Raw genomic sequence first — 27492 nt, 5'->3', positions numbered from 1 at the left:
TTGGTGCCTGTTCAAACTGCCCAGTTGAGAAAAGTTCATTTTACATAAATCGCATTTAAACGGCTTCTCACCGGTATGCACTCTTTTATGTGTTTTCAAATTTTGACCGAGAGAAAAGGTCTTGTCACAAACATCACATTTAAACGGTTTCTCACCTGTATGCAGTTTTTGGTGCCGGTTCAAATGTGATGAATGCGAAAAGGTTTTGTCACAAATATTACACTTTAACGGTTATTCACCGGTATGCACTCTTTGGTGCTCGTTCAAATGCTTCATTCGAGGAAATATCTTGTCACATACCTAACATTTATACGTTTTTTTCTCTTTGCGAGTTCTTTGATATCTTTCCAATTTTTTATACTTCTTACTTTGCAGGCACCTTTCCAAACCAGTTTTCTGATTTTCTAAGCCTTTTCCTTCAGTTTCCGATTCACATGCATTTGAGAAACCACTCGTAGATGGATTCTTTGAAACAACTAGTGACGTATTTCCCTGTAAGTGTATTCCAGACACGTGTGGAGAAAAGTGACCTAAAATTTAAAAGTCTATAGAGTTCAAATAAAGCAAAAAATTTGAATACAACAAAAATCAAAACTTAAGAAATCAAAAACAAAACACATCTTTCAATATATTTTTTAAAGCCTACTGAGTAAAAAAAAAATCGAGTAAAACAAAATATCAAAAATCAATAAACCTAAAACAAAAAAATTCTTTCAATATGTTTTAAAAGTCTACAAAAGAAAGGTATTTGTTTCGATATGTCTTAACAACTAATTTTATTTTCGATCCCTCTTCTCTACCTCGTGGTGATACTTATATCACCGCAAATGCTTATATTAGCATTAAAAATTAGTTATTCTAATGCAATGAAAGAGCGAAAATGAAACCTTAAGCGACCAAAAAGTATACCGTGGTGTAAATCAACCCATAAGTGAAGGAGAGGAAATATTACAACAAATATTAGGAATTATTGTAACTAAAATAGGAAGAGCTAAAAGAATACACATCATATATTGAAGGTAAATTTTTGGGGCAGCCGCAAAGCTTTGCATCTTAAAAACAATAACGAAAGTCACGTTTTCCACAAGTCTTACATATACCAGTTCCAATAGCCATAAGGGTAAGTCAACAAGGGGCAATAAGGGTAACTCAACCCTTGCAATTACTAAAACCTACCTTCACCAGTTAAACAAACAGCCAAAGCTAACGTGGATACCACAGGACCAAAAAACTCGACACATTCTCTGAAACATCACCCACTGCAACAACTTCAACAGGAATGTTTTCGAACTCACACTTTCTACAGAAATGGCTCCTCAGCGACAGACAACGTCCGCCACCAACAAACAGGGATAAACAATGGAACAATGAACCGGAATCAACCAGCAGTCAACAGAAAACAAATGGAAGACGCAGCTATGGTACAATAAACGCAAAAATCAACCACCACTATCCAAACCTCTTCCGTCAAGTACCGACAAACTCCAACTCTCGATACTACAAGAACACTTACCGGCAGATCCCGGGTAAACTTACCATGCCTCCGGTCACCATCCTCGAGACGATGGTGTAATTTCTAAAAAGGAAGGTCTAGCAAACTGGAATCCAGAAACTGACCTAAAAAATAAAATAAATGCACCCACAAAAAAAAAATATTTTGGACGCAGAATCACTCAAGGTCATGGGCGAGGTAAATGCAAAGATTCCCCTCAAACCTGGAAGAAAGAAACATATTTTCAGTTCTTTCCCTAACATGACGCTTATCAACGTACAGTTCCTCTGAAATAAGACTCAGAAACTCAAACACTTCGTATGCCGTGATAATATCGACATCGAAGCGATTACAAAAACATGGGTCCCCTCTGCAGATTTCGTAGAAATCGACGGGTACAACTTCCATCTGCTACCACGGCGTGACGCAGGCAGAATCCAGTCCATCATGGAGGATTCGTCCGTTTTTCTGTGAAAGCTTTCCATTAAATCTCGGATTCTGCAAATATCAGTTCAAAGAAACAGATTTTTAGAAGTCTAGTGGCTAGGGGTTAGACCTCAATGGCTACCTAAGGTCTTTGGGTGTGTTGTCTACGGAGTCATTTATTAACCCACAAATAGACGGTTCCATAAAGAGTTACTCTTTTGCCTGCAAAACTGCACGGACTGGATTCACTACAAATATCCCCTGCGCTGCAATAATCATTGCCGGATATTTTAATGACATAAAGTCATCGTAGGTGTATGAAACGCTATCCCTGAAACATACAGTCAACTGTCCCACCAGAAAAGAGAAGACTCGACCGTATCTTCACTAACTGAGCCGATTACTTTCGTGAGCCCGAAACTCAGCACCCACTTGGAAGAGGAGACCATCTAATCATTCGCCTGGTGCCAAATGGTTACAAGCCAAAAATGGATAATAGATTAGAAAATACCGTTCCATCACAAAAGAGGGCGTCACGAATTACAGATAATGCCTTTCCTTGACGAACTGGACTGAGTTGCTGAGACTCGAGGGAGCTAACGAGATGACTGAATTTCTTCTGGACTACCTTTTCGAAGGATTTCAACAGTGCTTTCCTGAAATACAAAAAGCTTAAAACCCTGGACAAGACCTGGATGAAGCACGGAATCAGATAAATAATAAACGAAAGTGACCAACTGTTTGACAAAGGGTACTAGAATGAGGCAAGGACGTTGCGCAATGCTGTAGTGAACAAATGTCGAGCCGCCTGCCGACAGTACAGAGCCAAAGTAGTTGAACAATCTAAGACAGATCCCAAGAAATTCCACACTACAGTCAAGAAACTACTCGGTCGTCAATCTCGGAACTCCGAAGTTCTTGATCAAGAGGGGAGATCCTTTTCAGCAGACGAAATAAACTCCTACTTCGCCAAAATCTACTCTAAACATCGACCTCTTCAGCAACTATCCGAATTCGACGGAACACTGAATGGAAATGCCGATAATCAATACCCTAGAAACCGAGAAAAATATTCGCAAGATGGACCAGAATAAGGTATAATGTCCCTTCGAAGTCCCCCCCCCAATCATTGCCCAGTGTGTGAAGGAAATGTCTACACCACTTGCTGTAGTTTTCAATCAGTGTCCTGTTGAGGGAACCTTCCCCAGCGATTGAAGGTGGCTTGTATCGTCCCTATCCCAAAGATGCCGAACCCTACACAAGTTAAAAACCTTTGGCCTATCTCGAAGACTTCCAAATTCTCAAAAATCGTTGAAGATTTTCTATTTAGCTGGCTCTATGATGACATCAAGAAATCGCTTGATTCACGGCAATTTGAATTCTGCCCCAATAACAGCACTTTACACTACCTTTTCATCGTGATGGAAGAAATCTTGAGCCACCTTGAAAATCCTGGCTCTTACGTCGATGTTCTTATTGGGGACATGGTCAAGGCGTTCGACCTCTTAGACCATTATATCGTCGTGTATGGAACAGCTGAAAATAAATGTCGACGAATTATTGGTAGAGAGATGGCCAGTTTTCTGAGCAACAGGATGCAAATCGTTGAACTTAAAAATACGCAGACACCAAAGACGTCAAAGTTCCTCGGATTTTTTTCTCAGCATCCTGCCAGTTTCAACTAGCTCCTACGGCTCTTACGTCGATGTTCTCTTAGACCTCTTAGACCATTATATCGTCGTTTCTGGAACAGCTGAAATGAAAGCTCGACAATTTCTTGTTAGACAGATGGCCAGTTTTATGAGCAACAGGATGCAATGCGTTGAACTTAAAAATACGCAGACACCAAAGACGTCAAAGTTCCTCGGATTTTTTTCTTAGCATCCTCCCATATTTTCAGCAAGCTCCTGAAAATCCACGCCCCAACCGGGGGTAAAACTGGAGAAAAGAAAAATTTAAGCTCCCTCCGGCTAATTGTAGTGTGCGATATGATCATTCTCTTGTGCCATGCTTTTGTAAACATTATAATAACATGTCAGAGTGTTTAACGTCTTTTTTTTCTGACATGCCAGAACTATTCTTTTGGATATTTTGGCTTAATAATAAACTTGACTGATTGATTGATAGGAATAAATCCTTTAAAGACCAGACTGTATGGTTACCGAAAATTATCTATGCAGAAGAGATCTTACTGTACAAAAAAGGGCGGTTATCTTTTGACGAATGCAAACAGGTTTAGAAGGCGGTCCTTAAATTGAGGAAGCAAAATTTGAATAGCAGGGTTTCAAGTTATCACCTGATTTTAGAAGACAAAATGAAAAAAAAGGTACAAAGCAGACACATAAGAAGAACTTTGTTTCACTCTCAGCAATAGCCTTAATGATCACGTTGAGGAAGAAAATAAATCAATTAAAGAAAAAATGTGAGTGCAATTGATAGGACATTGACAAGAAAGAATACGCTTCCAAAACAAGACACTGGCAAGAAAGAATAGGCGATACAAGATGAGTCATTGGGAAAGAGAAAAATTTTCTGACGGGGTTGTGTCATAAAAGAGTAAGGGTCTAAATATGAAATTTCTATGAATACTGAGGGGTATTTCGAACTAAATCGAAAACCACTATGTGCACCCGGAGGAGGAGTAAAATTTGAAACATACTTATTTAGAGAAAAATATTTATATAGAGAAAAAAATAAGGACCATTTTTTAAATATTAACAATGAAAAATACACTTATTGTGAGGCAAATCATTGGCCGATTTAAAAAATATGCAATTTTCGATTGTTTACACACAGGATTTATCATTGAGAAAGGAAGGAATGTTTTAACCCAATTGTGTTTCAAAAGAGTTAGGGTGTCAATGTGAAACTTTAGTGAATGCCAAGTGGCACTTTTAACTAAATCAAAGGACAATATATTCAAATGGTTTTTACAAAAAGTTGTATCCGTAATCATTTAGGAACAGCTAAGGGTTTTAACTTGCCACTTTCAGGCCCCTTTTAATAGACAATTTTGTTTAGCCATACATTTCTTTTGTGATTTTCTACAGCTAGAAAATTTGTGAAGCTGCTACCCTATCCTAAAAAATACCAATGCTCAACATATTTTGCCCTCTGAGTTCAATTTTTTTCTAATTAAAAAAGAGAACCTTGTGTGATTTTGTTGATAAACGTAACAAACAATTTTTTTTGAATCTCAAACAATTTTTTACAGTGTATATATCCTCTTCAACACCTCACTCTTTACGCTAAAGTTTTTAGTACTTTAGAAAAAAAGCTTCTTACTGTTCCAATTAAACAAAGATACTGTTTCAGAAGCCCTTCTTAAAGAATTGGGATAAAACTAAAACTTGAACTTAAAGATCAAAGTGTTGAGGAGGGATAAACCACCTTCATATGCGAAATAATTTCTTTTCGTTTCAAGATTTAATCTTGCTCCTTACTTCCAGTTGGAAAAATTTGTTTTTAAAAATTTAATTTCTGATCATTTTTAAATAGTCACATGAAATTTGGCACAAACTCCACGGGAAAATACCCTCTTCACGGATTTATTACCTAGACAATTCAATCCCAGGGAAAATTTGCCCGGGCAATTACCCTTAACAACTGTTAAGGGCAATTACCCTTAACAACGCGTAAAAGTGAGACACAAAAGAAAAAGCAAGAAATATAAAAAAAAAATTTTATAGGAGTTTTTTAAAATTCCCTTTTCTATCCATGAACTACACCCCGAGAAAAAAAACAGCAGAAAATAAGTATTCAACCCTTAAATCTAAGAATGCGTACCACACAAAAAAACTATGCGTAACAACGGGACAACTTTTATACATTAACGCCTAGTCCCCGGGGGATGTGGGCGGGGGGGTGAAGTTATATCTAAAGCCAAAGTTATTGGGCCTTTCAACGATGATGAACAAAATGGATATCTCAAAAATTTTATAGTACGATTTCGGGGGAAAAAGGGTGGGAGAGGGGTTAGTTGCCCTCCAATCTTTTGGTCACTTATAAAGGGCGCTAGAACTTTTAATTTCGTTTGAATCAGAGCTCTAATTGTAATTATAAACTCATCTGACCAGAGACAACTTTTCCGTCTATCATAAGCAGCGGAATCGCGCTGCCTAAGTAAAGAACGATGTTGGCACAATGTATTATTTTTTTTCTTTAGACCAGGGCACTTCGTATCGAAAGAATTGTCGTAGAAACTTCGAAAAGGGTTCATTCGATTGGAAATTGGAATGGCTTATGCCCGTTTTAATAGTCGAAAGTGATTGGGAGGCAACTAACACAACTTCCACGCCCAGAATTTCCCAAAACACATCCAATCAAAATTTTGAAATAGCCATTTTGTTCAGCGTAGTTGATTTCTAGATAGAAATTATGTTTTTGAAGAGGACACTCCACCACAGCACTGCTGGCAAGGGTTGTAAGTTTTGCCCTGGGGGCATAAAAGGTTTTTATAGAAAGCGTTGTCGTAGAAACTTCAAAAAAGCCTCATTCGATTGGAAATTCAAAGGACTAGTGCCCTTTTTAATGGTCAAAAGTATCTGGAGAGCAACTAATCCCCCTCTCACGCCCACCTTTTCCCCATACACATCAAATCCAAAGTTTGAGATAGCCAATTTGTTCACCGTAGTTGAAAGTTCTGGAAATTAGGTCTTTGAGGATGACACCCCCCCACAGCCCTCAGGATAAAGGCTGTAAGTTATGCCCTGGGGGCATGTAAGGTTTTTATTGAAAGCTTTGTCGTAGAAACTTGAAAAAGTGCTCATTCGACTGGAAATTCAAAGGGCTAGTGCCATTATTAATAGTCAAAAGTCATTTAAGGACAACTGACCCCCCTCTCACGCCCACTTTTTCTCCAAACATATCCAATCAACATTTTAAGATAGCCTTTTTCAAGGTAGTTAAAAGTTTTAGAAATTAGGTCTTTTAGGATGATAACCCCCTCAAAGCCCTCAGTCCAAGGGTTGTAAGTTATGCCCTGGGGAATGTTTTTATAGATAGTGATGTTGTAGAAACTATAAAAAGGGCTCATTCGATTGGAAATTAGAAGGGTTTGTGCCCTTTTTAACAGTCGAAAGTGATTGGAGGATAACCCTCTTACACCTACCATATCCCAAAACACATCCAATCTAATTTTTGAGATAACCAAATTGTTCGACGTAGTTGAAAAGTCCGGAAATTATGTTTTTGAGGATGACACTCGCCCTACAGCCCTCAGGGAAAGGGTTTTAAGTTATGCCCTGGGGGCACAAAAGGTTTTTTTTTCATAGAAAGCGTTGTCGTAGAAAATTAAAAAAGGAATCATTTAATTACAAATTAAAACGGCTAGAGCCCCTTTTAATAGTCGAAAATGACTGGAGGGCAAGTAACCTCCTCTCACGCCCACCATTTCCCCAAAGAAATCCAATCAAAATTTTTAGGTAACCATGTTGTTCAACGGAGTTGAAAGGTCCAGAAATTATTTCTTTGAGGATGACACCCCCCCCGCAGCCCTTAGGGCAAGGGTTGTAAGTTATGCCCTAGGGCCATATAAGGTTTTTACTGAAAGCGTTGTCGTAGAAACTTCAAAAGGGCTCATTCGATTGGATATTCAAAGGGCTAGTGCCTTTTCAATTAGTTGAAAGTGATTAGAGAGCAACAAACGCCCATCTCACTCCCATTGCTTCCCCAAACACATCCAATCAAATTTTGAGATAGCCGTTTTGGTTAAAATAGTTGAAAGTTCTGGAAATTAGGTCTTTGAGGATGACAGCCCCCATACAGCCCACAGGGCAAGGGTTATAAGTCATGCCCCGGGGCTACATAAGGTGTTTATAGAAAGCATTGTCGTAGAAACTCAAAAAGGGCTCATTCGATTGGAAATTGAAATGGCTAGTGCCCTTTTTAATAGTAGAAGAGCTTGGAAGGCTTGATATTTTTATACTAAAAATTGATGTGAGTACAATGTATTTTTTCTTTTTTTGTTTAGACCAGGGCACTTCGTATCGAAGAAGTTGTTGTAGGAACTTTGAAAAGGGCTCATTCAATTGAAAATAGAAAGTGCTGATACCCTTTTTAATAGTCAAAAGTGATTGAAAGGCAACTAACCCCCCGCCCATGTCCACCCTTCCATTTGCACCTTGTGTTCAAAAACTAAATTTTTGCGTAAGATTACATCAAAATGCCCTGTGTTAATGCTACTTACCAATAAGGTATCTCAGCAGTATCCCAAGAACGACTGAGGATATAATGTTCAAACTTTCGGGGCTACTTTTGCTCTTAAAATTTAACCAAATCAAAATAGTGTAAGTGTATCAAAGCTATCAAAGAAAGTAAACATAATTGTTTTGTGAATGGTATCAAGTTTTCTATTTCAGGTCAACTAGAGGAGGTATAAAACTAAATTAAACATTACTATTTGCGTCCAGACTTTTAAAAGAGTGTACGTGGTTAGAAATTTCTGCAAATTTTTCTCCAGCATACATATAGCAGGCCAAACTATAAAGTCTTAAAAAAAACAAAAAGATTTAAAGTATTACTTTCTATTTCCTTGAAAAGACCATGTCAATATAAAACGAACACAAATTAGTTAAAAAAACTTTTTCCACAAAACAAGTATTTCAAAGAAAAGTAAAGAGCTCCATTAAACCAAAAATGAGCTAAAATACAATTAAATGATCTACCAAGCGTGAAACTACCTCAAATCAGCATCGATAAATAAATGAAACCCAAAACGAACAGAAATTACAACAAATAACCAAGTCAAACTGAAAATGAGCAGAAATTGACCTGAGTAGGGCTCATAACCTTATGCCTTCCCAAGACCAGACCATAATTTGCACTTTACTGAAAAAAATACAAATGAATGTGCATTGTCAGTTTAATATACATATACTGATATTTAGTAATCAAAATATTAATATTATTTGATTGGTTAAAGTAATAAAAGTAAAAACATTTGAACTATTATTTGAACGACCTAAGAAAACGTAAATTTCGTCATTTTTAAAAATCCAATCGGACTCGCTATGCTCTTCTACCAATATAGGCAGTTCAGTCTAGCCTCTATGCAATTCAAATCACAACAGCCAACTTTCTGCTTATTTCAAATTCAACTTGAAATCAATATAATAAACAGATTTATTTATAAATTTATAAAGAAATATATACAATATAAATTGTATAATCTATGTAGAGATGTAGTTTTAAGGCTTATTGAAAATTAAATAAAAAAACTAGTTTTTTCAACTGGAATTAAGCAGCAACACTAAGACTTAAAACGAATAAAAATTATCACGTATATGAAAGGTACTTCAATACCTTGCTCTTTACGCTGAAGTTTTTAGTACTTTCGAAAAAAGCTTCTTATTGTTCCAATTAAACAAACATAGTTTTACAGATGTCCATCTTCAAGAATTGGGAAAGAATTAAAATTTTAGCATAAAGAGCGAGGTGTTGAAGAGGAGGCAACCCCTTTTATATAATTAATAGTTTCTGTTCGTTTTAAGTTTTAATGTTGCTCCTTACTTCCCATTGAAATAACTTGCTTTTTTTATGTTTAATTTCTGATAGTTTTTTAAATAATCCCCAGGAAATCTGGCCTCACCTCCACGGAAAAGTGCCCTAACCACGAATATATCCTCTAGACAATTCAATCCTGGTGAAAATTTACCCAGGCAATTACCCTTAACAGCTCCACACGTAAAATAGAGACGGACACGAGAAAGCAAGAAGAAAAAAATATGTATAGGAATTCTGGCAAATTTCCCCGGTGTACAATTTTCTATGACAAATTCGCCCCCAGGAACCTTTCTTCCCCGTTGATAGTTCCCCTCTGGAAAAACCCTCAGCAGAAAATTTGTCTTCCCACCTTAAAATGTATGCATGCTTCCTAATAATAAATACTATGCGTAAACAATGGGCAATTTTTATAACTTTGACCTTTCCCATGGGGCTATGGGGGGGGGTCAGGTTATATCCAAAGGCATATTTATTGGGCCTTTCAACTAGCCTATGGTAAACAAAATGGCTATCTGACATTTTTTCGGACGATTTTGGGGGAAAAGGGGTGGGGAGGAGGTCTAGTTGCCCTCCAATCTTTCTGGTCACTTAAAAAGGGCACGGGAACTTTTAAATTCACTTTGAATGAGCCTTTTCACAATATTATAGAGCCACTGGGTCGATACGATTACCCCTGGGAAAAAAACCAACAACTAAAAAAAGAAATCAACACGCATCCATGATCTTTCTTCAGGCAAAGAAGCTTGATAGAAGCTTGAAAAGAAGCTTTCTTCAGGCAGCAGAGAAGCAGATAGAAGCTTGAAAACTCACCGTCAGGGTTTTCTGATATGCTGAATCTGATGGTGTGATTTTCATTAAGATTCTATGACTTAAGGATGTTTCACTCTTTTTTCGAAAATAAGGAAAATTTTCTCAGGCTCGTAACCTTTGATGCGTAAAACTAAACTTAATGAAACTTATATATTTGAAATCAGCATAGAAATTAAATCCTTTTGCTGCATCTATTGATACCAAAATTCCGTTTTTAGAGTTTCGGCTACTATAGAGCTGGGCTGCTTCTTACTTACAGTTCGTTACTACAAAAACGATTTGGCAAATACCTGCACATTGGAATAATAAAAAAAAAGTTCCATCTCAAGATTAAGCCCCTTTGTCCTTTCATTGTCCAACAGAATATTATTCAATACATTTCAGTCAACAAAACAGAATGTTTCTGATGTACCTTCTTTGATAGAACACTTGGATTCCGGGGTGTCGTATTCAAATTTACATGGTCCTGAAATGCCAGGTAAATTGAGCAGAGGAACATCTTCACATTTTATTGACAAAAGATGGTTTGAAAAATGAAAGGGGTTCTCGCTGTAACCTGGTAAAGCGTCTTCAACTTCTAAAAGAAAATTTAGATTAAACGGACATAGGAAAATTTAACAGTAAAGCTTGCTAAGCAAATCTGAAAATTTTTTTCTCTTTAGTTCCGTGTAAAAATGTAAATATACAGACATTACATTATATGTACACATAAAATCAGATATATGTGCAGGTTTGTTCATAAATCTTTTTTTTAAATCCACTTTTTTTGAAGGAAAACAAACCCAGAAGCATTCAACGAAATTCACAAATTCACAAACATAAAAGGAATTTAAACTTGAAATTCATAACATAGAACGAGTAGCTAGATTAAATTGACCAAAAATCAAATAACAAAAACTCCAGGGTCAACACAAACCCCCAGAGCCATGGGGAAAGTATTGTATGTTATGTTCAAGGGACATATAAGGTTCTTATATGAGGGTTTTGAAAACATTTCAAAGATCAGAAAAGCCAAATCTCTACCCCAACTAAAAAAACGAAATTTTATTCCAATACTCAAGCGAGCTGACCCCTGGCCTTCTCTGCATGGCCCGCCCCCCCGCCCCCCAAAAAACTTCTTAACGACATTTTATTCCAAAAATTATGGCAACTCACCATTGGCCCTCCATGCCCCCCTCCGAAAAAAAAACAACTTATTAACAATATTTCAGTCCAAGACTTATGGGATTTGACCTCTGATCCTCCATGGCCCGATACCCCTCCCTCCCCAAAAATTATTAATAATGAATCATGAGAACTGACCCCTGACCTTCCCTCCCTCTGGTCAATTTATTCAAGTCAACAGAATAAAAAACAATAAAATTAACATTTTACAGAGAGAGACAAATAATTTATTAACAATATTAACGCTTACATCTTCTTTCAACAATCATCGGGGAAACTAATTGGGTTGCATTTCATGGTTATTTCCATTCTTATAATCTACTAATATATATTCAAACTTCACTTATAAGTCAAATCGCAAAAAAAAATAGAAAAAAAAAACATTAACAACTTCCAAGAAGGTAGCGGTTTCAACCACCTCTAGAACTGGGTAAAATTACCTGCCCCCTTCATAACCTCTGGAATAGAATTCCACAGCTTTGGTCCTGCAAAACGCAGAAACAAAGATCCTCGTTGAGTACTCGAGCCTCAGACACTATCCCAGAAGAATATGTAGTTTCATAACAATGATAATACGAGTTAGACTTAAAAATATCTCAAAAGCACTCCGGCGAATAACGATTCAAACATTGATAAACAAAAACAGCTGCTTGATAATCTCTTAACTTAAAAACGTTCAGAATTTTCATGTTAGCGAAGCAACTCAAAGTGCTATTTTCAAATCCCACATATTCTCCTAAGGCACGAACAACTTTATTTTGTAAAATTTGGACTCTTTTAATACTTGAAACAAATGAACTAGTCCACAGCAAACCACCATAAGAAAGATACGGATTGATAAGAGAATGATAGAGGATCATTAGAAATCTTGGTGGAAGCTCATTTTTTAGCCTTCTTATAAGACCCAATCCTATTGTCAGGTTTTGCTGCTATTGCATCATAGTGTTGTTTCCAACTCAAATTGCAATCAAGATAAATCCTAAACATTTAACACCATAAGCTGGATTTATGAACCCACCATACAGACAAATTTTATCTTTTAAAATAATGGGAGAACCAATTCTACGAAAGTCATGAAATTCGTCTTAAAACATAAACAGATAGACAGCTAAATCTAATATGTCAGTTCATTTAGGGCCTTATTAGCCTTTTCAATAAAATATTTTTTGCAAGATGATGTTACTGTAAACACATTGTCATCAAAACTTGACTACAGCTTAACAATCACAAAAATAGACAATTAAAAGTAAAAAATACCAATCATTAGGAGTTTTCTACATTAGTTCCCATAACATAATATACAAAATATTGTCGCCCAAAGTTTAGCAGCTGAATTCAACTAGCCTTGTTCATCTCTTAAATGTATTATGATTAGATATTCCCATTTGAATCCCCATGACTACCCCCGCTTTGATTAAAATATTTTTTACATCACACCAGCACAGTGAAGATTGACATAAAACTTCTCAAGCGGATGATTCAATTGCCTCACCAAACTTAAAAATTAAAGTTAATAAATTGAATTCAAATGTGTCTTGCGTCACAAAGAAGTCACTTTATCACCCCGCAGCTCTTAATCGTAAGATTAAAGTACATAAGCAGTTATATTTTTTTTCTTACATTTTTTTTCTTAAGACCACTAAATGAGCAAGAAGGAAAAAAAGGAATCATTATTTTCTAGAACAAAGTAGCTTTTCTTTTATTCCGACACAAAAAATTAACTGTACAACTTACCGTTTTTAATAAAAGAATCCTCAGAAACTGTAATGGGATCGGCCATTTTCAGAACTTGTGGCAAGTCCATGAAAGATCTTGGAACGGAGTTAATGCAAACTATGAGAAGTAAAATACTATCATCGAAACTTGGATACAACACAGATTTTTGCCAAGAGAATCTTAAAATACAAAATATATTAGGATTGATGACTAATAATGACTTTCAACCCCTGCAGAGCATATTTTATCTTAATACAATTGAAAGAAAAGGCACTACTCCTTCAGCAGTCAAAGGCATTACAAAATTGATTACCATTAAAATTTGATTATTATTTTTTTTAAAGGGTGCAAAAATTTAAAAACTGTCTTTTTGATGTAACTAAATCTAAAGTATAGTTGAGGATTTTAAATTATAATAAAATTTCACGATGAAGAGCAAAATAAAGCAATCAGCTTATTCTGTTAGCTATATTCCGTTAGTAAATTGTCCAATCCAGAAACTTGGAAAATTTGGTTTAATTCCTAAAATGAAAGCTTTATTCAAGGTTTTAATGCTTTAAACACTACAAAGTGTAGGCTTATTATGTACATGCCATCGTGTTTTATCAATTTTTAATATTGAAAATTTCGAAAAAAATCGCTTAGATTTTGAAAAGTACATTTCCTCCTTTTCCTAAATTTTCTTGAATTAATGCCGCTGTCTTGCAAAGTGCAAGGTGCCGTTAGTGCAAATTGACAAAAATAAGCGAATTATCTGGAGAATATAAGACATTATTAGGGAAGTCGTAAAAAATATCAAGATTTTTGAAATTTTATCCATTTCCTCCCCTTCCCTACTTGGGGCAATTTCTTTGTTCGTCTACTTTTTGGAACTGAGGAATGAAACACATACAATTTTTCTAAACCATAACATTGGTGGTGTGTAGTAAGATTTTTTTTTTTTTACACTACACTACTTGGATATACAATTTCGGAAAGTTTATCCATTGTTACATCACAGTTACATCACTATCACTCGGTTCAAACTTTTTAACATAAAACTAAACCCAGCCTATTCGATATTTCGTTCGATTTATCGTTTCGTTCAATTTGATATTTTCTAGCTTAGCGAAATGCTTTCACATTTGGAGAGAACTTTTTAACATAATAGCGAACCCAAGCTATTCCAAATGTTGTTTAAAAAAATTAATCGAAAATTAAGTAATTACCTTCTAAAGCAATTTAAAATTTAAATCTGAAGTGAAACTCAAGCAATTTAGGAAATATTTCTAGAAAAACAAGTCTTTTGTCTTTAACATGAAGAAAGAATACGATCAAAAATGGGGTTTTTAAAGGTCAAACGAAAATACTGAAGAAACACAGAAAGCGAATATTTCGAGAGAACAGCCACCTCTCTTCTTCGGCGCGAACAAAATAATATAATCAATGAAAATGCTGAAGAAAAAACCAAAAAACAAGTGTGGAAAATAAAAAAAACAATGACAAAAAAATTAATAAATAAATTAAATTCACTAAAGCCAAAAATTATAAGAATTAAACCAATGTAAAATATAAGATTTTTGGCTTTTATGAGTTGTATTTATCTTTTAATTTTTGCTTTTTTTCATTGGTTCGTTTGATTTTTCATGCTTGTTTTTTTTTTGGAAGATTATGAATACCCCGGAAAATTCAGAAGGAGCCATAAGAACCTTCAATTGTGCCTCAAACCCATTCGTATTCTCCTAACACGCTATGCTCAACAATAAATAATAACTGCATATTGCGACTGAAAATTGACATCAAAACCGCGCCGAAATAAAATTCAGCAGCGGCGGACACAATTCTTCCACCACCAAAAAATTTTCGGCGACACACCATCAATTTGTCGGCATTTCTTTAATTTTTCGGCTACTTTTAAAAAGTTTTGAAAACTAAATTGGTATTAGTTTTTATCAGAATTCAGTCCAAGATTCATTTTTAGCTTCATTACCATGACCGAACTTCGGACAAAATAAGGCCGAGATATCAACCTTAACTTTTCCCATACATTCTTTTAACCCATATGATCGATAGTGAGACCCTAAACTGCCTAATATTTGAATTAATCCAACAAAATAGGTTATTTAAAATTTATTTTAAATTAAGCTCTAAAGCTGGAATCAAACAAATGTACTTGCAACTAAATTCCATGGCTAATTTATAAAACCTCGATGGAATCTGAAGTTTATATCTTACTTCATGGCTGCATTTCTTGGTCTTGCAACCTGTATTCCACTTCTTTGACTACCCTACCTCTCATTCTCTACACTACAGAAGTTATTATTTCTCATTGCTTCAAGATTGAATCCTCTCACTTAAGAGTGATATAGGCTAATAGAGTTTTTAAAATTAAACGTTTCGATGGACTCCTTTGAGAATGAGAGATTATTTATCCTCCTTCCCATCTCAGCAATTAAGGAACCACGGTTGTGGACGTATTTGGACATGGTGGGTAAGCATATCAACGATCAAAGTTTTACTTTAGCAACTAGGATTTAATATTTTATTATTATTTTTTTTGTTTTGTTACATAGCCAATTTTTAAGAAACGTAGCTTGTCGTTCTTTAAGAACAGTTTGTTCTCAGGTGTTAGAAGAAAAATAGGAAGCATTTTGTAAAGAAAATGTTTTATATAAAAAGAGGCAACATCTTACAAAGAAAAGCATTACTTATCATTAAAATTTCAATTCTAGCTTTAAATTTCAGAGTTTAATTTGAATTAAGTTTTAAATTCACCATTTTGTCAATTCCCATGCAGTTTAAGGAGCCAGAATAAAAAAATTCAAAACAATTAGAAATAAACTATCACTTTCCTTTAAAGCTTTGACAAACTTGTAGTTATCATGAATAAAAATAAGCTTTTTTACACGGTGTGGGACCAACATAGAACTTAGCAGCAACGATTAGTCCTTCATTCCTGAAAATCCTTTCTGCTACGGCACTTGTTACCGCCAACAATAGAACTTTTCTTGCCAACGCTGCAATCCATGGCGGCTGAGTAAAATATATTTTTCAGAAAGCAGTGATTGTATTGATTGCATCAACTAGGGGAGGATCGTTTGAACTCCTGGTATGGGCTGACAGGCCTCGATATAAATCTACTTGACGCCAAACTACATCTTCATTTTCATCCTATTCTGCATTGTCGTTCTGACACATTATTTGCTTGAGGAGCGTCGTTTCTATCATGTATGATCATGAAAATATTTAGAGTTGCTGCTCTTCTGAGAAACCCCACTAGTCACATTAACACAACTGTTTGGGGTAGCTAATCCACTGACAGTACCAGAGATAACATCCTCCTCGTCAGGCTTTTCGAGGGCCCTCTCCTCTTTGTACGAAAGAATTTCTACTGAACTAAAACGCTCACCACAAATTGAAATGCAGGGACCTAAAGTTGATTGGACAAATACGGTTCAAAGGAGATGTGATAAAGTACCTTATGTCAGCAGCCAGCACTAGAGGCTCAACCATTTTGAACAAGAATTCCCTTCTTGTCAGTGAACCATCCAAAAGGTTAGACGCTCATCAGTTTCATTTTTCTTGAATGTTTCAAAGACCAAAAGTGCAGCTGTCACCATGAGATCATCCCTTGGGAAGCGAAAGTCAAACTTATTTTTCTTATTTTCTTTCAGAAGCAAAATACAGCTACTATCAATAGGTCACTCCTCAAGATGAACTTTTAGGAGGTCCCGCCAGAGCAAGACAACATTCTGGGTGGGAAGGAGTTCTCACTCAATAGCCTCGACTGTAGCAGAAAAATTTGTAGTAGAGAGAAAAGGTAACGCATCAGTTCACATTCCAAAACATCGAGAACATGATCAGTTTCCCAATTTTACACAAAAACTTGTTTGAGGGCCTTTTTGTTTAATAATACTTTGCGTCAAACTACATGTTGCGTTCCATATTTTGGGGAAACGCCGTTACAGGGACCTGCATTGTTCATATCTTGATAACATAGGAGGTAGATCATCAGCAACCTGCACAATGTGCAACTGAGTATCAACATCAATAACCTCATCTAAATCACAAAATATTTTAAGGAATTCATTGCTATTTTAAAATTGATTTTTTTTAGATGGATGTCAGGAGGACAAAAAAATCGTATATAACTTTAGTTCTTCCACTTTGTGCATGCTTCAATGTAGGCTACATAAGTATGAATACATTTTGGGTGGGGAAGTGGGGGGCTGATCATAAATTTTTTCCATCTAGTTTTCAGGCCTTAGTATTTTTGCATATGGTAATTTGGCATTATGGTAATATGGCATTTTTGCATATGGTAAGAAATCAATAAATAAGGTAGTCAAGGAATACCAAGGCTAGTCAAAACTAATTTTAGTTAGAAAATGTTCCATTGTAGTAGAGGACAGAAACAAGTGAATGATAATCTAAAGTCCATAGTTGACGAGCGCCATCTCAACACTCTTTAATCTAAGTCACTTCGTACAATCTAGGGAATCTGATGGACAGATTTTGTCAGCAACGACCGACTATGAAGTATGATTTCCCAGGCACCTTTGTCAAATCTAGTAGCCGAGCAGACAGTTTGTTGGTTTCGATATCTTTTACGATTAACTGCCGATATTCCAGTTCGGATTCTTTGCGACTTTGAACCAACCAGTAGTGGCTGGAAGCGTCCAAGCGGAAAACCCAAGTTCCGGTGAAGTGATGGTCTTGGGATTTTCCTGGATCAAGCTGGAATTTTGCTGTCTCATGCTGACGTCCTAGCTGCAGACCGTCTCACTTGCAGAGGGCTGACGAAGCTCTAAACGCTACCCCGGCATTTGGATTAACAACTTAACATTATCGAAGAGTAGATCCTAAAACACTTGGAGAGGAACCAATATTTTTGCATGTACTGTTAGATAGTAGATTTTGCATTATATTCGCCTCTCTTTAATATCAGAAATTAATTTGGCACAAAAAATTTTCGGCACGGCTTCGGAAATTAACTGAATATTGGAGATGTCTACCTAATGGAGATATATTTGCAAATCCAATCTAAAATTTAATCAAGAATATTAAACTGATGGAGTTCTGCTACACTGTATCAACTGATAGGGGGGGGGGGGGGTCATCCCCAAAATTTCTCACTCTTGCTCCTCCCTCTGATTTAAAAAAATACCTTTTTTGGTAATTTTAGCAGAAAAAAGTTGCCCCCTAGATTTTGAAGCATGTATTTTGCCCCCCTTCGTGAACTACTTTAACTTATGAATGTTAACTTTATTGAAATAAACTAAGTTCAATAATTTCAACCAAGTTACTTTATAAACATTTACATAAGAAATACCAATTACTTAAATTGACATTTCTCAACAAAACTATTTAAATTGATTATATTGTTAATCCTTATGCGTCAATCTGTCATAGTTTGAGAACAAAACTTGTTAAAATTGGAAAAACTCTAACTAAACTAACTAAAACTAAAACATAGAAAAGTTCTTCTGAATACTCTCAGACTTGAGTAACTTTTCATTTTAGTTTCTGTTATGCTTATCTAGCTCTTTATTTTTCTATTTCAAAATCATTTTAAATTTTAAACAATAGAATGTGAACAATTTTACTTATATCAAAACGTTGTCTATAATACTGTAAAAACTGCTATCCATTTACCACAAATGCTTTCCACAACAACACAGAAAGACCACTAGCTTGAATTACTAATCCTCTACTGTTTATCACAGCAAGATCAGAACCTTGATTAGATAATGAATATTGCAGAAAAAGAAATAAACCAAAGAATTACAAAAATCTTATCTACATGCCTGCTAAGAACGGGGGGGGGATAATTTGCTAAAACATTATTGGGAAAATTTTATTTCTGAATGTATCTTTTCAAATATTGAGCACTAAATATTTGCCAGCAAGCAACACGCCAAGACACCTAGCTGAGGAAAATCAGCAAGCCGGTCTTACGTCAATGGGCAGTCAAAGAAGGCACAGAAATAGCAACCTGGAAAGCAATGTAGAATGATGAAAAGTTTTATGAAGAGTGATGCAACACACGCTCTTCTCACAAGAAAATTTCATCATAGTCCCTTGGATATTTTTACGTCAAGCAGGAATTACAAGGTCAAAGAAAATTATTCATGGCCCAGTACCAGACAAGGAATGCTGTCTCTCTAATCTAAGAAGGTAATTTTTTTTTTGCCAATACTCTAAAAGGTGGAATTGATAACAATTATTACATAAAAAGTATTGATTTTTGGTGCTGACTTGACTTCAAATATATAAAATCAATTACCATACGTCCAATGTCACCCATCCAAAGCTACAAGGCTGCAGGGTCGTATGTACAGGGGGGGGGGGGGGTTCCCTCCTTAATGGTGTTGGCCAATTGGTGAAAACATATGAGTTAGTAAAATTGTGATTTTTCCAATGCTGCCAAAAATTTTTGTTTGGTTAAATAAAAACCACAAAAATACTGACATGTCATTTACAGACATCTTGAACTTGGTGGGTGAACACAACAGTTTTGCTGACTCCTTTCTTGATTTTATAGATAGCACCACAGTTTTACATTTGGATGAATAAAAACATGAAAATACTGAATTGAAATCTATTTAATTCTCAATCTAGGTCGGTAATTTCAGTGTTTTTTTGTGACTTCATGGATAGTGCCAAACTTTTTATTTGGTTAAATAAAGAATATGAAAACAATGACAAGACATGTAGGGGAGAGGGGGGCCATATCGAACGATTTTTGCTTTTCCTGCTGCTCTAAGCTTATTTTTCAACCAAAAGACCCGGTCTTCACTGAGACTGGAAAAAATATACTACGGGTTCTAGAGTGATTTTATGAAAATCTAAAGAATCAAGGTAAAGCTTTCACCACCCGACCACCAGTAGCTTGTCACTCGTTAGGAAGGTCACAACAACCATGGTGAACTTATAGATATGATATTATAGCTTTGCATTTCGGAATATTACATAGATGTATTTGAAAATCCACGTGAAAAACACAAAATGACGATAGGGTAACAGAGCCCAGAATCCAGGTACAAATTCGTCACTGCTTCGAGTCGTACGTGAGGTTGTAGCCCAATCCTCGGTCTCTATTTTACATGCATGGTCCTCCTGTGTACTGAGGGACTGGGAGTCCAAGCTCAATATCAGTTTGATCTATCTCTGCTCTATCAATTTGCTCAGGTAATATAAATTTCTCGCCACTTCTGCGCAGAAAATTCACAGTAGCGCATTCTTTCCTTATTTTTGCGATCTCTCCTGTATAGAAAATTGCAGAATTTCCTTTTTTTTCAACAGAGAACCTCACTAAAACAAAATCTCCGAGACTGTATTCCATTGTTTCGTTTTCCTGCTCACTCCCGATGTGAAGTGACTCATCGGAGTCTTCATTCGCCCGAGAAAACTCCTCACTGTCATCTCGTCTACCCGTCACGGTGTGTTTATGATTAGTAGGGGCGGTATTCACGTTTTCTGTGACCTTTGCCTTTTCGACTCGGTTGCCTGAGCTTCAAGCTGGTTTTTCTCTGGAGTAACTGTCAGGATCCTGGTCCTTCCGCGCCTTCTAGCGCCGCAAACCTGCCGCACAATGGTGGTTTTGGGATACAGCCTCACCGCTTCCGGTGTCTTTGAACTTGACAGTGCTCGCGTCCTTCGTTGAGTCAGCTGTTTCCTTGTGTGCTGCTGGCCTTTCAGCTTGCCGCAAACGGTCCTCCTGTGGGTCAGCTCTGTCTGTTACACTTGCCGGGAGAAAATCAGACTCTCTAAACACGTCCGGGTTTAATGGTCATATGCCAGTCTTGACAAACCCAGCAGTTATGTTCTGAGGATTAAGCTTTTGAGTAAATGACACTTTAAAAAGTTGTGCGACTTCATGCACCGATATCCTTTGGCCTGGGTTTTGCTGAAGTCTCAAATCATAGGACTCTTTAACAGCGTGTTTCACAGGACTATAAACCGACAAGTCGTGTGTGTGTGTGCGATATGAACGTTTAATCGTGGATGTGAAAAGAGGTATGAATTTGTCAGTGCAGAAATTGGATACTTGCATTGAAATGGGTCTATCATGATTGCATAGCTACAAAAGAGCAAGATTTTCAGGAGTTGCGATACCGCTATAACTGAACTCCGTCTACAAAAACTTGAAAAGCACGGAGCAAAATATAAGAAAAAAAGAAAAGAAAACAATAGTACGAGTCTACAAAAACTTGCTATACCGCTATAACTGAATTTTCGTCTACAAAAACTTGAAAAGGACGGAGCAAAATATAAGAAAAAAAAGAAAAGAAAACAATAGTACGAGCAACAATTTTCCGATGAAAAGCAAGAGCCTTCGAAAATAGTCTTTTCATACTGAGGCGTAGATCATTCACGATACCAGATCGCGGTTTATCGCAATCTTTCCACAGATTGAACCAAAATTTTGCTTTTCTCCATGATTTAACTAGATCAGAATTTGATGACCGACCCGTGATAATACCTTTGCGATTTCTTCGGAAAGGAACTGCTTGGCTCTCGGCAAAACAAATCGCATGGCAAATCTTGGCAGAATACATGTCCAGGACAGGCTAAGGCCAGGCTAAATCAACAAAATGTGAAATTTTGTGCTTATATGCCAGAAGAACGATCATGGATGTATGTTTATTTGTTTTTTTCCCAGGGGTGATTGTATGAAACTAATGAATCTAAAAAATTAGAAGAGTACTCATTTGAACGACATTTAGGACGACATTCTTTAGGAAGCATTTTGTATAGAAAAGGTTTTATATAAAAAGAGGCAACATCATATAAAGAAAAGCATTAATCATCATTAAAATTTTAATTCTAGCTTTAAATTTCAGAGTTTAATTTGAATTGAGTCTTAAATTCACCATTTTGTCAATTCTCAGGCAGTTTAAGGAGCCAGAATATAAAATTTCAAAACACTTAGCTAGAAATAAACTATCACTTTCCTTTAAAGCTTTGACAAACTTGTAGTTATCATGAATAAAAATAAGCTTTTTCACACGGTGTGGCTCTCGGCAAAACAAAGCGCATGGCAAATCTCGGCAGAATACAAGTCCAGGACACGCTAAGGCCAGGCTAAATCAACAAAATGTGAAATTTTGTGCTTATATGCCAGAAGAAAGATCATGGATGTATGTTTATTTGTTTTTTTCTCCCAGGGGTGATTGTATGAAACTAATGAACCTAAAAGATTAGAAGAGTACTCATTTGAATGAAAATTATAAGTTCTAGTGCCATTTTTATACGACCAAAATAATTGGAGGTTAGCCCATGCTTTTCCCCCAATAAAAAGTCTAATAAAAATTAAATGTATGCATGCTTCCCAACAACAAACACTATACGTAAACAATGTACAACTTTTATCACTTAAATACCATTCCCCTGGGGTTGTGGGGGGGGGGGGTTCAAGTTATATCTAAAGCCATAGTTATTGGGCCTTTCAACTATGATGAACAAAATGGATATCTAAAAAAATTATAGTACGATTTCGGGGGGAAAGGGGTGGGACAGGGCTTAGTTGCCCTCCAATCTTTCGGTCACTTAAAAGGCCACTAGAACTTTTAATTTCCGTTTGAATGGGACCTCTCATTGTAATTATAAACTCATGGGACCAGAGACAACTTTTCCATCTATCATAAGCAGCAGACTCGCGCTGCATAAGTAAAGAACGATGTTGGCACAATGTATTATTATTTTTTCTTTAGACCAGGGCACTTCGTATCGAAAGAATTGTCGTAGAAACTTCGAAAACGGTTAATTTGATTGGTAATTGGAATGGCTTATGCACGTTTTAATAGTCGAAAGTAATCCCAAGAACGACTGAGGATATTATGTTCAAACTTTCGGGGCTACTTCTGCTCTTAAAATTTAACCAAATCAAAATAGTGTAAGTGTATCAAAGCAATCAAGGAAAGTAAACAGTTTTGTTTTGTGAATGGTATCAAGTTTTCTATTTCAGGTCAACTAGAGGAGGCATGAAACTAAATTAAACACACCTATTTGCGTCCAGATTTTTAAAAGGGTGTATGTTGTTAAAAATTTCTGAAAATTTTTCTCCAGCATACAAATAGCAGGCCAAACTATAAAGTCTTAAAAAACGAAAAGATTTAAAGTATTACTTTCTGTTTCCTTAAAAAGACTATGTCAATATAAAACGAACACAAATTAATTAAAAAAACTTTTTCCATTCAACAAGTTTTTCAAAAAAAAGTATAGAACTCCATTAAACCAAAAATGAGCTAAAATAAAAGTGAATGATCTACCAAGCGTGAAACTACCTCAAATAAGCATCAATAAATAAATGAAACCCAAAAGGAACAGAAATTACAATAAATAACCGAGTCAAACTGAAAATGAGCAGAAATTGACCTGAATAGGGCTCATAACCTTATGCCTTCCCAAGACCAGACCATAATTTGCACTTTACTGAAAAAATACAAATGAATGTGCATTGTCAGTTTAATATACATATACTGATATTTAGTAATCAAAATGTTTACAGAAGTCTATCTTCAAGAATTGGGAAAAAATTAAAATTTTAGCATATAGAGCGAGGTGTTGAAGAGGAGGCAACCCTTTTCATATAAATAATAGTTTCTGTTCGTTTTAAGTTTTAATGTTGCTTCTTACTTCCCATTGAAATAACTTGTTTTTTTTATGTTTAATTTCTGATAGTTTTTTGTATAATCCCAGGAAATCTGGCCTCACCTCCACGGAAAAATGCCCTACCCACGAATATATCCTCTAGATAATTCAATCCTGGTGAAAATTTACCCAGGCAATTACCCTTAACAACTTCACGCGTAAAATTGGGACGGACAAGAGAAAGCAAGAAGAAAAAAATATGTATAGGAATTCTGGCAAATTTCCCCGGTGTACAATTTTCTATGACAAATTCGCCCCCAGCAACCTTTCTTCCTCGTTGATAGTTCCCCTCTGGAAAAACCCTCAGCAGAAAATTTGTCTTTCCACCCTAAAATGCATGCATGCTTCCCAACAATACATACTATGCGTAAACAATGGGCAATTTTTATAACTTTACGACCTTTCCCATGGGGCTATGGGAGGAGTGGGTCAAGTTATATCCAAAGGCATATTTGTTGGACTTTTCAACTAGAGTAAACAAAATGGCTATCTGCAATTTTTTCGGACGATTTTGGGGGAAAAGGGGTGAGGAGGAGGCCTAGTTGCCCTCCAATCTTTCTGGTCACTTAAGAAGGGCACGGGAACTTTTGATTTCAATTTGAATGAGCCTTTTCACAATATTATAGGACCACTGGGTCGATACGATTACCCCTGGGAAAAAAACCATCAACTAAAAAAAGAAATCAACACGCATCTGTGATCTTTCTTCAGGCAAAGAAGTTTGATAGAAGCTTGAAAAGAAACTTTCTTCAGGCAGCAGAGAAGCAGATAGAAGCTTGAAAACTCAACGTCAGGGTTTTCTGATACGCTGAATCTGATGGTGTGATTTTCATTAAGATTCAATGACTTAAGGATGTTTCACTCTTTTTTCGAAAATAAGGAAAATTTTCTCAGTTTCGTAACCTTTGATGCGTAATACTAAACAAAATGAAACTTTTATATTTGAAATCAGCATAAAAATTCAATCCTTTTGCTGTATCTATTGGTATCAAAATTCCGTTTTTAGAGTTTCGGCTACTATTGAGCAGGGCTGCTTCTTACTTACAGTTCGTTACTACGAATTGTTTGGCAATAAAACCTATCAAACCATTTTCAAGTGATAATTTAAAAATGTTCATGAAAGACTACAAAAACGGTTTGGCAAATACCTGCACATTGGAATAAGAAAAAAAAGTTCTATCTTAAGATTAAGCCCCTTTTTCCTATTATTGTCCAATAGGATATCATTCAATTCACTTCAGTCAACAAAACAGAATGTTTCTGATGTACCTTCATTGATAGAACACTTGGATTCCTTGGATTTGCAAATATATCACTTGAATACTACAATATAATATTTTCTAACTAAAATTAGTTTTGATTAGCCTTGATTTTCCTTGACTACCTTATTTATTGATTTCTTACCATATGCAAAAATGCCATATTACCATAATGCCAAATTACCATATGCAAAAATACTAAGGCGTGAAAGCAAGACGGAAAAAAATTATGATTAGCCCCCCACTTCCCCACCCAAAATATATTCATACATATGTAGCCTACATTGAAGCATGTACAAAGTGGAAGAAGTTATATACAATATCCTTGTCCTCCTAACATCCATCTAAGAAAAAAATTCAATTTTAAAATAGCAGTGAATTCTTTAAAGCATTTTGTGATTTAGATGAGGTTATTGATTTTGATACTCAGTTGCACATTGTGGAGGTTGCTGATGATCTACCTCCTATGTTATGAAGATATGAACAAAGCAGGTCCCTGGAACGGCGTTTGCCCACAAGATGGAATGCAAAATAGTACGATGCAAAGTATTATTAAACACAAAGGCCCTCAAACAAGTTTTTCTGTAAAATTGGGAAACTGATCACGTTCTCGATGATGAGGAATATGAACTTTTGCGTTACCTTTTCTCTCTACTACAAAGTTTTTCTGCTACAGTCGAGGTTATTGAGGGGGAATTCCTTCCCACCCAGAATGTTGCTCTGCTCTGGCAGGACTTCCTAAAAGGTCACCATGAGGAGCGACCTACTGATAGTAGCTGTATTTTGCTTCTGAAAGAAAATGCGAAAAACAAGTTTGACTTTGCTTCCCAAGAAATGATCTCATGGTAACAGCTGAACTTTTGGACCTTGAAACATTCAAGATAAATGAAACTGATGAGCGTCTAACCTTCTTGATGGCTCACTGACAAGAAGGGAATTTTTGTTCAAAATGGTTGAGCCTCTAGTACTGGCGGCTGACATAAGGAACTTTATCACATCTCCTTTGAACCGTATTTGTCCAATCAACGTTAGGTCCCTGCACTTCAACTTGTGGTGAGCGTTTTAGTGCAGTAGAAATTCTTTTGTAAAAAGAGGAGAGGGCCCACAAAAAGCCTGAAGAGGAGGCTGTAATCTCTGGTGCTTTCAGTGGATTAGCTACCCCAAACAGTTGTGTGAATGTGGCTAGTGGGGTTTCTCAGAAGAGCAGCAACTCTAAATCTTTTCATGATCATACATGATAAAAATGAGGCTCCTCAAGCAAATAATGTGTCATAACGACAATGCAGAACAGGATGAAAATGATGATGTGGTTTGGCGTCAAGTAGATTTATATCGAGGCTTGTCAGCCCATACCGCGAGTTCAAACGATCCTGCCCAAGTTGATGCAATCAATACAACCACTGCTTTCTGGAAAAGATATTTTAATCAGCCACCATGGATTGCAGCTTTGGCAAGAAAAGTTTTACCGTTGGCGGTAACAAGTGCCGTAGCAGAAAGGATTCTCAGGAATGCAGGACTAATTGTTGCTGCCAAGTTCTATGTTGGTCCCACACCGTGTAAAAAAGCTTATTTTTATTCATGATAACTACAAGTTTGTCAAAGCTTTAAAGGAAAGTGATAGTTTATTTCTAGCTAAGTGTTTTGAAATTTTATATTCTGGCTCCTTAAACTGCCTGAGAATTGACAAAATGGTGAATTTAAGACTTAATTCAAATTAAACTCTGAAATTTAAAGCTAGAATTAAAATTTTAATGATGATTAATGCTTTTCTTTATATGATGTTGCCTCTTTTTATATAAAACCTTTTCTATACAAAATGCTTCCTAAAGAATGTCGTCCTAAATGTCGTTCAAATGAGTACTCTTCTAATTTTTTTGATTCATTAGTTTCATACAATCACCCCTGGGAAAAAAAACAAATAAACATACATCCATGATCGTTCTTCTGGCATATAAGCACAAAATTTCACATTTTGTTGATTTAGCCTGGCCTTAGCCTGTCCTGGACATGTATTCTGCCAAGATTTGCCATGCGATTTGTTTTGCCGAGAGCCAAGCAGTTCCTCTCCGAAGAAATCGGAAAGGTATTATCCCGGGTCGGTCATCAAATTCTGATCTAGTTAGATCACGGAGAATAGCAAAATTTTGGTTCAATCTGTGGAAAGATTGCGATAAACCGCGATCTGGTATCGTGAATGATCTACGCCTCAGTATGAAAAGACTATTTTCGAAGGCTCTTGCTTTTCATCGGAAAATTGTTGCTCGTACTATTGTTTTCTTTTCTTTTTTTTCTTATATTTTGCTCCGTCCTTTTCAAGTTTTTGTAGACGGGTTTTCAGTTATAGCGGTATAGCAACTCCTGAAAATCCGGTTCTTTTGTTGCTCGACAATCATGATAGCCACATTTCAATTCAAGTCGTTAATTTCTGCAAGGAGAAAGGGATCCATCTTCTCATATTCCCGCCCCACTGTTCACATCACCTTCAAC

General features: G+C 36.1%; 1 protein-coding gene across 1 annotated transcript in view; it reads right to left on the bottom strand.

The window, feature by feature from the left end:
• LOC148948176 (uncharacterized) overlaps positions 1 to 27492 on the bottom strand; it is a 139079-nt gene that overhangs the window by 44761 nt on the left and 66826 nt on the right. The window contains exon 3 of the mRNA XM_089096125.1: positions 10644 to 10808. Coding sequence (XP_088952251.1) covers positions 10644 to 10808 — 165 coding nt within the window. The remainder of the gene's footprint in view (positions 1 to 10643; positions 10809 to 27492) is intronic.

Source organism: Artemia sp. Qi Xiang Cuo, chromosome 10, assembly GCF_049724085.1.
Source record: "Artemia sp. Qi Xiang Cuo chromosome 10, ASM4972408v1, whole genome shotgun sequence".
Lineage (NCBI taxonomy): Eukaryota > Metazoa > Arthropoda > Branchiopoda > Anostraca > Artemiidae > Artemia > Artemia sp. Qi Xiang Cuo.
The sequence above is the reverse complement of the archived record's forward strand: the minus strand, read 5'-3'. Positions and strand labels throughout refer to the sequence as shown.